General features: G+C 40.2%; 1 protein-coding gene across 1 annotated transcript in view; it reads right to left on the bottom strand.

Annotated features, from left to right (window-relative positions):
• Trpc5 (transient receptor potential cation channel subfamily C member 5) overlaps nucleotides 1–13,922 on the bottom strand; it is a 277,718-nt gene that overhangs the window by 36,830 nt on the left and 226,966 nt on the right. Inside the window, exon 7 of the mRNA XM_048441898.3 lies at nucleotides 3,367–3,562. Coding sequence (XP_048297855.1) covers nucleotides 3,367–3,562 — 196 coding nt within the window. The remainder of the gene's footprint in view (nucleotides 1–3,366; nucleotides 3,563–13,922) is intronic.

The raw sequence follows: 13,922 nt of genomic DNA, 5'->3' as shown, positions 1-13,922 counted from the left end.
CGTGGGTGCTGGGAACTCAAGTAGACTCCTCTGCAAGAACAGCCAGTGCTTTTCACCACTGAGACATTTCTCTAATCCCAACACTACGGTACTTGTAGAGCACATGTCTCTCAAGTAAGGAGTGATGTGACAGTGTGTGGGGTCCACGTGTGGATGTTAGCATTTGCACTGTCCTAATTAAACTCCAGACTGTCCCAATGGCTAGTATATTGTGAACAATGACTGAAAGAATAAGGCAGAAGCCAAAATAACCACCTTCTTTTCTGTGACTTCTGGGCCATGGACACTTGAATAATCCAGAAATATAGTCTGTAACAATAAAGAGAACATTCCGAGACCAATCTTCAGGAAGGCCTAGTTTTCAACAAGAGGCAATTCTTTCTGAATCTCAGCCCAGAACTCTCTGGAAATGCAAATATAGCCATTTATTTTATCTCCAGGAAGTCCCCTGGTAGTTGTTATTTTCTATGGAGGCTGCTGGTATCCTTGACTTGGGAACTGCTGCCCATTCCTGAGCCTTTGCAAAACCATAACGGCGGTGACATTTTCTGTGCGTCTAATCACTTTTTCTTGTTGGTATCCCTTCTGACTCTTCCTCAGGCACACACATGGCCCCCATGAAGCCTTTCATTGCTTACTTGATCTCAGGAAGAGACAGGACCTATACCTTTAAACTGCCATTAGGTGACTAACAGCTCAAATCACATTTGTTTCAGAACTGGGAAGAAAATGTTAAAGGAAGAAATACATGAACTACATGGCAAAAACTGACTCTGACTGCTGGCATTTTGTGATAAGTTTATGTATGTCTTCTCATTTGTACATGTTTTTTCTTATTTAGATTCAACTGGCTGTTAAAGCAGCCCACTTCCCCAGTGTCTCAATCCTTCATGAAGCACTGACAAAGAGCACAACTTTTCCTGGGATAGCTGTGGCTCTTCACCTTTGAACTAGAATAAGCACTGAATAATTTCCCAGTGATATTTGCTGACACCCAAATTCCTGCCAAGGCTGAGGCAGCTTTTGGTACCCCTTGAAGGAGAAGATAAGTGTCTCCAGTGGGTTCTCTTTCTAAAGTCTTTCCCCGTATAACAGAGGGCTTCTAAAGGGACAGTTCTGATGGAGAGATTTCTTTTTCCAAGACATGGTTTCTGGGTATCCCTCGATGTCCTGGAACTCGCTCGGTAGACCAGGCTGACCTTGATCTCACAGAGATCCTCTTGCCTCTGCCTCCTGGGTACTGGGATTAAGGGTGTGTACCACCATCACCTGGCTGAAGTAGAAACAGTACAAATGAAATGAAATCTACTTTCTATTCTTTACTGCTTAGAAAAACTTGGGTATTTGTGCCATCAGTTTGCCCAGTTTTAACATCCAATTGGATTCATTTCTAAATGCTGTAAATATACAAGCAGGAAATTCCAGAGCAGCGGGAAGGATTCAGATTGGTTTGCTCTGACTGCAGATGTGTGAGATGGTGTAGGCCCCATTCAGGCCACCTACTCAGGCCTTTAGTGACAGGAATCAAAGTATTTTCTTCAGGTGCCGAAGTAGGGAGTACTGAAACCCAACCTGCTACCAGCAGGTGGTGACCAAATGTTGGAGTTGATGATTCTCATTCTTGCTAGAAAATGTCACCCCGCTCAGTGGGACACCCTGAAACCCTATATTAGATGACAAGAAAATTTTACCTTTTTTTCTGTCACTAGGAATAATTAACTGCTAGATACTTAGTGAGAAAACTATAACTGCCTTAGCAGACAGAAAAAGGAAACCTTTTAGATTCCATGTGTGTTGTATCCCTTGTAGAGAACAGACTAGGCGTGAGCATGAATCATCTCAAAGTTCTTTGTCTAGTTGGATTTGAATGAAGGTGGACTTGGAGGGGAGAAAGGAAAAAAGGGAGAAGAGGAGAGAGAGAGAGAGAGAGAGAGAGAGAGAGAGAGAGAGAGAGAGAGAGCAGAGAGATTATGAGAGGCAAGAAATGAAACTGAACTATATTGTATTATTTTGTTTCCCGACACCAATGGAATAGAATTTCAGAGCTAGGAAGGACCTTGCTGTGCTATCCTGATCTGTAAACATAGGCTCACAGCGCTGGCAATGGTATTACTCACTACCAATGCAACACATCACTTTTTGAATGAAGAATCAGAGGTCTAAGAAGGGGAAATAAGTTACCCAAGTTGACTTGATGATAAAAGACAGTCCCAAGACTACAGTCCTTGGTTTTAAAATTTTCCTCTATACTCCCATTCCCTTTATAGCCAGTCATTTAAGCATCTATGATCTAAAGTACCCTCGCAGACAATTTTACACCTTAAAATAAAATCCCCAATGGCAAAAATTCTACAAATTCACCTTTGTGTCACCATGAGAAAGTATAGGAGAAAAATCAAATTATAAAGAGAAAGGTTTATTGTGGCTCATGACTTCAGTCAATGGTTGCTTTCAGCTGGTAGCAGACCAGCACAGCAGGGCAGGTGAGCGTGACTGCAAGGGAACAGGGAGGAAGAGAAAGGGGGTGGGATCCTAGAATCCTTTCCAAGGGTATACTCCCAATGACCTAACTTCCCATTAAGACCCACCTACTAAAGACTCCATTATCTCCCAATAGCACTAAAAAATCAGCAATGCAAGATTCAAGATGTCATGGTGCATGCCTACAACAGCAGTACTCCAGAGGCTGAGACAAGAGGGCTGGGAATTAGAGGCCAGCCTGGTCTATACAATGAGACCTGTCTTAAAAACAATGAGCTGAATCTAAGAAGATTGATCTGATGGTAGAGTACAGTTACTCATCTCTACTTTAGCAAGAAATAGCCCCCCTTATTAACTGATCATTATAGTGCACTTCTGTAATTTCAGGACCTGAGATATGGAGGAGTTCAGGGTCATTCTCAGCTACGCAGTGAGTTTAATGCAACTTTGAATATTATGAGACATTGTATCAAAAACAAAATAGCCCCTATTCTTCCCAGAAGGTCATCTTCGCAATCGAACTCCAAATCTGGGGAGGATGTTTGCAATGTTAATAACAGATCAACTGGATTTATCCAGAATATAAGTGAGGTGCAAAATTGAGTAGCCCACTGTGCATATATCCCCTGAGGTTTCCTTACCAAGACAAAAAATTGTCTTAAATATGTTAAAACATTTTCATCAGATAGCAAGAAAGTCATCAAATTCAGTAACCTAATCTAGACTACTGCAAACAGCATTGTTCTGGAAAGAAGGCAGATGAATAACTGACTAATGGATATTCATTGAGGCGATCAGACTGTTTCATTGAGCTTGCAATGGGCACCACAGCACTGTGCCTTCTCCAGAAACCCAAGGAAGCCCCTTGGTAAAACAATTACTCACGGCAATAAGCTGATAGGAGTTATTCATCATGGCAATGAGCATGTTCAGCAGCACTACCAGGGAGATCACGTTGTATGTTCCGAACATAGTAGCTCCCACAAACTCGGTGAACTCGTGCCTGGCCTTCACATTGGTGACGTAGAGATTTAAAAGGCCAAATACAGACCAGAAGAGTGACTGAAGGGTTTCAAAGAGCCTGGAAGAGATGCGAGAACAGAGTAGTTCTCTGAATACGAGCACAAGAGGAAACATGAGGTCGTCTATGTGGACACTCAGTTTTGGGGCAGGTGACCGGCATGCTCGCACATATTAGTCTCTTTGTTAACATGACAGTGTAGCCAGGACATTGCATTTGGATACTTTGCTCTTCTTTCTGGGATATTATCTTTCCCCTCTCAGTGTACTGGCAACCTCAAAATGCTCAGAGTTTATTTCACAGGCCACTTCCTCCCTTAGCCACCTTTCCCACCTTCAGACCATGTTATCGACTGCTTTCCTAATTATTTGGGGTCAGCACATTCAGAACTAAAGAATATGGAGCTTTAAAGTTGGAGATAGGGGGGCTGGAAAGATGGCTCAATGGTTAAGAGCACTTGCTGCTTTTCTCGAGGACCCCAATTCAGTTCCTAGGACCACACCATGACAGCCTGTAACTCTAGCTCCAGGGAGTCGGTCTCTGGCTTCTGTAGGCACCTGCACTCATATGCCTACACTGACATAAGGTCACACACATCATTATGTGTAATTAAAAATGATAAAAAACTTAAAAAAAAAGCTATATTGAGCTATACTGCACTATGTTGAAATCTCAGTTGGCACTTGCTTTCTCTCACTCATTGAGTAAGTACATAACGACAAGTTGTCTTCCCCCTTTATCTTTGTTTTGGTCCTGGGGATGGAATGTAGGGTCCCACATATGCTAAATATGATCTCTACCACTGAGTTTTACCCCAAACAAAAACTGCCACTTTATGGTTCTCATGGGGCTTGGATGGTACTAAGCTCAGTGGAAGAGCTTGATGAATCTCAAAATAAGTTATATATTTTAATAATACATACACTATGTATTATTAAGATCTCTCTATATAAACAGTTTTTGCATGTTCTTTTTAAAAATCTTGACAAGGTCTTCTGGCTCACTTGAACTCCCTGTACAAACTGGGCTCAAACTCAAAGAGATTTGCCTGCCTCGGCCTCCTGATTGCTAGAATTAAAGGCATATGCCATCACATTCTGGCATGCTTTACATTTTTATGACTACATTATCATGACTCATAAAACTTTACTATAAAAAGCAATAGCTTTTATAATAGAATATGAGTTACTAATCTATAAACTGATGTAGCACTGCAAATAAAGGGGAAAAACAGGTGATGGAGACCTTAAGGACAAACCCTAAAGAAGATTTTTATATGAGAACTAGAGGATTTCAAAATCTGTGGAGGAAATATCGACTTTTTAATAAATAAGAAACCAATAAATTAAAAATCTTTATTGTTATTGATGATGTTACATTCAGAGATTGATTGGCTCAAGGACACTCAGCTAGCAAGTCCTGAGCCAGAATTCAAGGGCAGGTCTTTGTGACCTCGCCAAACCATTACATCAGTCTCTATTAGATGGCTTTGCAAATTATTGCTTCCTGTTTTAGTCTCCATACCCAAATGTGGAACTTTGCAGATATACTTTTGGCACCTGGGGTTTCATCTGTCTTGCATTCAGAAATCTGCCTACAGCAATACAGTGCAGCTAGCTCATGGGGGGCACATAAGTCATTTCCCAAGTACAAAGAATTATAGAACATAAGAAACATGAATCTAAGAATGAATACACTTTTTTTCAGTTTGATCAAAGTGTATTGTTCTTCATTTGCAAGGCGGAGTCAGAAGTATCGGGAGTATCAGGAGTTCAATGTTATCCATGACTACATAGGGATTTGGAGGCAGCATGGTCTATGGGAGACGGTCCCAAATTGGAAAAGGAAAGTTACACTCATACTTCTTTTTTTTTTTTTTTGCATTACTGAAGATGGAACCAAGGCCTTGCACATGCCATGTAAGTGCTTTAGCACTAAACTATACCTCAAACCCAGGAATTTGTTTCCTTTTAAAAAAAAGATCTTATCTCTTTGAGTTGTCTTAGTGAATCTGTAATGTACATATAATAATTATACAATTTGTGAGATAAAGTTTTGATCCAGGTGGATTCTGTGTGGTGACCACATCAGGTTAATTACCATCTTTACTGTCTCTGGCATCTGTCATTCCTTTGCGGTGAAACATTAAAATCCACTCTTCTAGCCACTTTGGAATACACATTAGCTTTATCTAGAGTCACCCTACTGAGAGCAAGGACACCAGGACATTTTGCTTCTATTTTAGTGCAACATTGTTCCCATTGACCAAGCTTTCCTATCTCTCCCTCCTCCCTCCTTCTCTTCCCGATCTTTGGGAGGTGCCACTCTGTTCTAGTTCTAAACTTCTAGAAGCTTACATTTATCCCCATTTCAAAGCTTACATTGTGTTTGCTGCAAATAAATATGAAATGACGAGGCATTTGAGAATCAATAGTAAGAAGGGAGTCTATAGTTCAAGGGCCAGGACACGAGAAGCAAAAAATATGGCAAATGCTGGGATTACAGATCTGCACCACTGTACTGACTTATGCGTTGCTGGGGGTAAAGAACCTAGGGTTTTATGCATACTGGGCACACACTCTGCCAACTGAGCCCCATTCTTATCACCTCTTCTGAATTTCCAGGAGACTGGAAGTCAGAACTAAGCAATATGATCCCACAGTTCTTCAGAAGACTAAAATTACAGAGAAGATACGAGGGGCAGAAATCTAGTTCTGCTAAGAGGACACAGCACAAGTGATTTTTACACATTAGAAGCTAGGACCATCAGGACACCAGTAATGGAGCAAAAATCTAGCACAGCAGTTAGATGCTATAAGTTAAGGCATCTAGGGCTCAGAAAAAAGAAAAAAAACCAACTATGATGCATAGAAATTACATCCTGAAGCATCAGAGATCGTAGGAAACTGAATATACTCAAATAGAGAAAATATTCAGTATCTGTTGATTTCACAACAGACAATAATGCCATAAACAAGGCATTGGTAGGCTCTGAGTTAATTGCATCTCCTGAGTGGACTATGTTAACTTCCTTCACCTACTTCTGTATCTGCAAAAAGTAAAATTTCAATGGTTAATATTGATACACAATTCACTGCTACTTATTCTATTGGCTCATACTAACATTCCATAAAAGTATACATTTGAGAATGTAAAATCCACCTTATGGATAAAGTGGTACAAGAAGAGACAAAGAAGGGTATTGAGGAACATTATTCCTCAATGGTAGATAGCGAGAACTCCTTAACAGGGCACACAAATTGTCATCGTGTGATCTGGTCACCAGTAGAGGCTGGCTTATTGAATGGCATGCTCAAGTAAAATAAAGGACTTGGCTAGGTATGGTATCATGTGCCTTTAATTCTAGAAGTTGGAAGGCTGAAGCAGAATGATCTCTGTGTGTTTGAGGCCAGCCTGGTTTACATAAGTTCTATGACACTTAGGGCTACAAAGTGAGACCCTGTGTCCAGAAAAGGTAAGAGGGCCTGGTATGTATAATGGATAAGACTATTTTAGAAAGATACTGGCAAGAAACCCCATGACTTACAGAAACAGTTGAATCCTCAGCTGACTTTAGTGGCATTGCTTATTCTATATCAAAATCATCACGGAAATGGATAAACACATTAACCGAGTTTTAGAATTCTAATATCAGTGGGAAAGTGTTGAGGAATATTATTTCAAGGTGTGTGACTTGTGTTTCTGCTGCATTTGTTTAACTCTGTGAAGTTGTGATTCTTTGCCTGTCTAAGACACCTGATGGTCCTAATACAAAGCTGAATGGCCAGTAGCAAAGCGTAGACAGGACAGATGGGGCTGGCAGGCAGAGAGTATAAATATAAGCAGAAGTCTGGAGGAGAAAAGAAAGGAGCAACAGAGAAGAAGGAGAGAAGGATGCTAGGGGCAGCCACCCAGCCAGCCATGGAGTAGGAGCGAAAGTAAGATGTGCAGAAGTAAGAAAAGGAAAAAAAAAACCAAAGAAAAAAGGTAGACAGCTTAATTTAAGTTAAGAAAAGCTAGAAAAAAAAAAGTGAAGCTAAGGTCGGGCACTTATAATTAAGAACAAGCTTCCATGGCCTGGAGAGATGGCTCAGCTGTTAAAGGCTAGGCTCACAACCAAAAATGTGAGTTCAGTTCCCAGCACCCACGGCTGTCTCTCAAGCCACAAAAAAGAAGAATACGCATCCATGTGTGGTTTACTTGGGAGCTGGGTGGAGGGCCCCCCAAAGCAAAAAGAGTGAACTATCACACAACAGGACAGCCTTTCAATTTCAAAGGAAATACTTTTGGAGAGGTCAGTCAGCCAATTTTTGTTCAGCAGCAATAGACGTATGGGAGGGGCAAGCTCAAAAAGGGGCACGTGCCGAGATACAAAGTTTCTAGGAGACATGATAATGAAGGAATGGAAAGCAAACCCACGCTAGGTGCTTGAGGCAAAAGCTAGCACGTGGGGAGCCAGCCACAATTAGATTACACAGCTAGGAGGGGCACAGGCAAAAGAGATGGCTGCTGCAGCTCTCGGGACATTTGCTGTACATCTTTCCGAGGAGCAAAGATTCCATAGGAGAGGAGTATGGAGAGAATTTACCCCTGTGAACCTAATTCCAACCAGGGAAGAACTAGAATAGAACTGGAATAGAACAGCTGCTTGGGAAAAGAAATGACACCCTCTTGTGTTTCACCATTTAACTGGATTTTGCTAGGCCTAATAGAGGAAAAGAAGGTTGAGGCCCTTTGTCATCTACCTTCTCCATTTTTCAGCTCGTGGGACCTACTGTTTCTCACTCCACCATGCCCCTGACAAACTTCCCTCTCTGGAAAGAACGTGCTTTTCCTATAGCCCACTTGGTCCAACTTTTGTTTGACATTCTAGGCTTGGATAAAGCCTCATCTCCTTTGAATGACTGCTCTAGCTACTTTTCTTTTTTTACAAGCTAGGCTTGGCTATTCCTCTTTTGCATTTCCAGGTACTCTAGTATTAGTCTACAAAGGGACACAGCACAGTGGAAAGGCAGTAGAGGGGAGTGGCTAAGGTCAAACTTTACAGTTCTCTACTTATTGAACATATAACTTCTAAAATTACAGAACCTTTGTAAATATTAGTTATTCCTAAAATGATCACTGGTGAGAAAAATACTAATTTCTAACGTTTATTGCACTCATTGTATGATAGCAAATTTTTCTTTTTTTCTATTCTTTTCCTTTCTTTTCTTTTCTTTTCTTTTCTTTATTTTTTGTTTTAATTTTCAGACAGTGTCTCTTTTATCTCAAGCTCATCTCATATTCACTATGTAGCCAAGAATGACATCGATCTTCTTTATCAGCCTTCTGTCTCCACATCTCCCATTCTGAGATGACATGTGTGGCCCACCACACCCAGTCGACATAATGCTTGGGTTAGCACACAGTGTACTAACTCAGCTATAGCCCCATGTCTTCTTTTTAACTTGAAAATCAGCATAGAAAGTAGTAGGGACCATTGTAGCATTTTCATATATACATACCGTACTTTATAATTACTTGTATAATTATTTGTTGTTAATACTGATTGTGTTGAGAAGCACCTACGAGACTGGTAAGGCACTTGTCTTCTGTGTCTTTATTTTCAGATACGATTAACTCATTGAGAAAAGGTCTGTCCTGAGTGTGGAGAGCACTATCTCTTAGCTTGGGGGCTTAGATACAATAAAAGGAAAAGGAGAAAGTCCATCAGCACAGATATTCCTTTTCTCTGCTTTCTTGTTTCCATGGTATGGGTTACAATGCTTTATCATGTCCTCCCTGCTATGGTGTACTGAAAATATAAGCACAAAGAAATCTTGCCCCCACATCACAATCCCTGACTTCAAACTTTACTACAGAGCTACATACAGTATTGAAAACAGCCCGGTATTGGCATAAAAACAGACAGGAGGGGGTTGGAGAGATGGCTCAGTGGTTAAGAGCACTGCCTGCATGTCCAAAGGTCCTGAGTTCAATTCCCAGCAACCACATGGTGGCTCGCAGCCATCTGTAATGAGGTCTGGTGCCCTCTTCTGACCTGCAGACATACACACAGACAGAATATTGTATACATAATAAATAAATATTTAAAAAAACAGACAGGAGGATCAATGGAACCGAATCGAAGACTTGAATATTAATCCACACACCTTCGAAAATCTGATTCTTGACAAAGAAGCAAAAAATAGAAAATGGACAAAGAAAGCATATTTAACAAGTGGTGCTGGCATAACTGGATATCAACACGTAGAAGAATGAAAATAGAGCCATATCTATCACAAATCCCAAGTCCAAATGTATCAAAGACCTCAACATAAAGCCAGCCACACTGAACCTCATAGAAGAGAAAGTGGGAAGCATACTTGAATGCATTGGCACAGGAGACCACTTCCTAAATATAACTCCAGTAGCACAAACACTGAGAGAAACAATTAATAAATGAGACTTCCTGAAACTGAAAAGCTTCTATAAAGTAAAGGACATGGTTAACAAGATAAAACGACAGCCTACAGAATGGGAAACAATCTTCACTAACCCCACATCAGACAGAGGTCTGATCTCCAAAATATACAAAGAACTCAAGAAATTTTTCATTGAAAGAACAAATAAACCAATAAAAAATGGAGTACAGACCTAAACTGAGAACTCTCAACAGAGGAATCTAAAATTGTTGAAAGACACTTAAGGAAATGTTCAACATCCTTAGCCATCAAAGAAATGCAAATCAAAACAACTCTGAGATTCTATCTTGCACCTGTAAGAATGGCCAAGATCAAAAACACTGATGACAGCTTATGCTGGAGTGGTTGTGGGGTAAAGAGAATACTTCTACATTGCTGGTGGGAGTACAAGCTGGTACAGCTTCTTTGAATGTCAGTGTGGTGATTTCTCAGAAAGTTAGAAAACAAGCTTTTTCAAGACACAGTATTACCACTTTTGGGCATATATCCAAAGAATGCTCAATTGTGCCACAAGGACATGTGCTCAACTATGTTCATAGTAGCATTGTTTGTTATATACAGAACCTGGAAACAACCTAAATGCCCCTCGACCAAAGAATAAATAAGGAAAATGTGGTAAATAACAATCAATAAAAAAAGAAATCTTGCTTCCATTGGTTGTTTGCCAGGTAGTTTTTCACAGTGATGCAAAACTAGTGAATATACTATATGCCTAGCATCTTGTTATGTGCTTTGCATATACTAAAGTATTCTACTGTAACCTTATGAAGTACCTACTCTTATTCTTCATTGGTCAGCTAAGAAACTGAATACCAGAGAGACCTCATGTACAGCAAGTAGCAGGGTACGATATATAACCAACTTCTTTGAGTGAAGCTCCAACACTTAATCACCTTACTGTAGTCCCTGTGATGCTTTATGGAACATCCTCATTACAATGTTTAGTATATGGTAAATGTGAAAGATGCTACTGAATGGGGTTGGGATTTTAGCTCAGTCATTGAATATTTGACTGGTATGCGGAATGCCCTGAAGTCAATTCTCAGCAACACACACACACACACACACACACACACACACACACACACACACACACATACACACACACACAAATATGGTAGGTATTCTAGTTGCTTACTTATGTTGTCCATTACACTATAAACTTCTTTATTATAATGAGTCCATCTTATTTAATATCCTCATTGCCTGGTTCATGGCAGTGAATGAATATACACTTTTTATTGATTTTTATTGAGCTCTATATTTTTCTCTGCTCCCCTCCCTGCCTCTACACTCCTCCTTTCAACCGTTCCCCAAGGTCCCCATGCTCCCAATTTACTCAGGAGATCTTGTCTTTTTCTACTTTCCATGTAGATTAGATCTATGTAAGTTTCTCTTAGTGTCCTCATTGTCGTCTAGGTTCTCTGGGACTGTGGTTTGCAGGCTGATTTTCTTTGCTTTATGTTTAAAAACACCAATGAGTGAGTACATGTGATAATTGTCTTTCTGGGTCTGGGTTACCTCACTCAAATGATGTTTTCTAGCTCCATTCATTTTCCTGCAAAATTCAAGATGTCGTTATTTTTCTGCTGTGTAGTACTCCATTTTCACTTAATAAATTTATAAAAGATTACAGAACTGCATAACCAAGGCAAGTTCAAATGAGTGAAACCATCTATAACCACAGAAACTGGAGGGATGGGAGGAAAGCAGGGAACAACTAGTAAGAACTGATGTGGGATTCCCCTCTGTATGCTGTGAACACCATTGATTAATAAAGGACTGTCTTGGGCCTGTGTAGGACAGAATAGAGGTAGGTGGGGAAAACCAAACTGAATGCTGGGAAAAAGAAGGAGGAGTCATTGATATGCCATGTAGCCGCTGCTGGGAATAGACATGTCAGAACCTTGCCGGTAAGCTACAGCCACGTGGTGATGCACGGAATAGTATAAATGGGTTAAATTAAGATGTGAGCATTAGCCCATAAGAATCTAGAGATAATGGGCTGAGCAGTGTTTTAATTAATAAAGTTTCTGTGTGATTATTTTGGGGCTGAGCAGCTGGGACCAAACAAGTAGCCTTCTACAACAACAAGGAACCCTTAAAACGTGATCAGAACTAGAGAAGAGCCTTAAATCAGGACTAAGTTTGTATCTAAGTGAATAGGGTGGGAAAATATACACTAAATGACAGCTGGAGAAATCTCTACTGATTAAGTAGGAATAGATTCCAATAAGTGGTAATTGTCTGGTGCGAGGAAGGTGGGACTAGCCTGCTAGGTAATATACCTTTATCCTCTTTAGCACCATATCTATCCATGATTATTCTATCTTCGCATGACAAATCTTTCTCTTTCTTTCTTTCTTTTAGAAACAGAGACTCATGATATCACTCAGGATAACATGGAACTAGTTAGGAAGTCCAGGCTGGTCTTAAATTCACTATCCTTCAGCCCAAGCTTTCTAAGTGCTAGTATTACACTGTTCTACAACCAACCTTATATACCTCCAAAGAACCAGTTATATTCCAATATCTCTGTACACAGTACAGACTGGAGCCTGTATGTCTGTATTGGTATCATGACTCTGCCACTTAGGGTTTATGCAACTGGAAGCAGCCTGTTTAATTGCTTTGGACGCTAGTGTCTTCATCTATACAATGGGGTAAGACTGCCTATGTCATGGCTAGAGAGGGAGGATGAGTGTGTTTGTTCATGTAGACCTGATTTATAAGAGTACTCAGACCTCACAGCATTCAGTCAAATACTAGCTATTTTTATTACTACTGTTAAACTCTCTGTTTTCATGTTCCTATGCTCCTTGTAGCTTTTTGGGTCTTCATAGATTATTATTCATTCATGTCTCTAGTGCTTCATAGTTGTGACCACAATACATCCACTGTTTATGTTTTAAAGTTTTTATACTTGCCAGTGATATGACTGAGCAAGTAAAGGTGCTTGCCTTCAAACCTGATGATCTGAGTTTGACCCTCAGAACATACATGGTGAACAGGAAGAAGCCACTCCTGTGTATTGTCCTCTGACTTCTGCACACAGACTAAGGCCCATGCTCACCCCAACATGTAAATAATATGTAAATGAAAAAGTGAATAAAAAAAATTTGCAAATTTTGGATATAGACACTTTTTATGTATAATATTCATACGTGCCATTTTAATATAACATACCAATACTCCACTTAGCAAAGACAGAGGCTGACAAAATTACCAATGCTTTGAGTGAAAATCAATGGCAGGTTTCATAGATTTTCATATGACACAGGACTGGGAATGATAGCTAATACACTGAAATGAAGAATCAAGATTAAGAAAGAAACTCATCCTCTGTAACATTGAGGGCTGGCTTGTTGGGGTTTCTTTCCTGCCTTGTTCCCACAGCCGTTTAGCCCCAAGGAATCACACAGAAGTCTACATTAGATAAAAACTGATTGGCTCATTAGCTCAGGCTTCTTATTAGCTCTTATCACTTATATTAACCCATTATTCTTATCTATGTTAGCCACATGGCTTGGTAACCTTTCTCAGCAGGGCAGGTCACATCTTGCTTCTTCCGTGATCTGGGCAGGACTGGGGAAAGAGTTTCTTTCTTCCCAGAGCATTCCTGTTCTCATTGTCCCACCACTACTTCCTGTCTGGTTTTCCCACCTATACTTCCTGTCTGGCTACCAACCAATCAGCGTTTGTTTAAAACATAATTGAAAGAATATAAACAATTCTCCCACACCACTTCTCTGACCTCTATACTCACATCATGGCACAATGCCCCCCCCCCGTAAAATGTAATAAAAAAGATTAGAAACATTTCATCAGCCTGAAGCAATGGGCTGAAACTAACAGATGGAATATAATAGAGATACATGTATAGCTTTGCTCTTAGGACAAGTGTCCAAGTGCTGGATGAGAGCAATAGCGAAAAAAGCCAAGGGGTTTTGCAGAAA

The sequence above is a fragment of the Myodes glareolus genome, chromosome X (genome assembly GCF_982192425.1).
Source record: "Myodes glareolus chromosome X, mMyoGla1.1, whole genome shotgun sequence".
NCBI lineage: Eukaryota > Metazoa > Chordata > Mammalia > Rodentia > Cricetidae > Myodes > Myodes glareolus.
The sequence above is the reverse complement of the archived record's forward strand: the minus strand, read 5'-3'. Positions and strand labels throughout refer to the sequence as shown.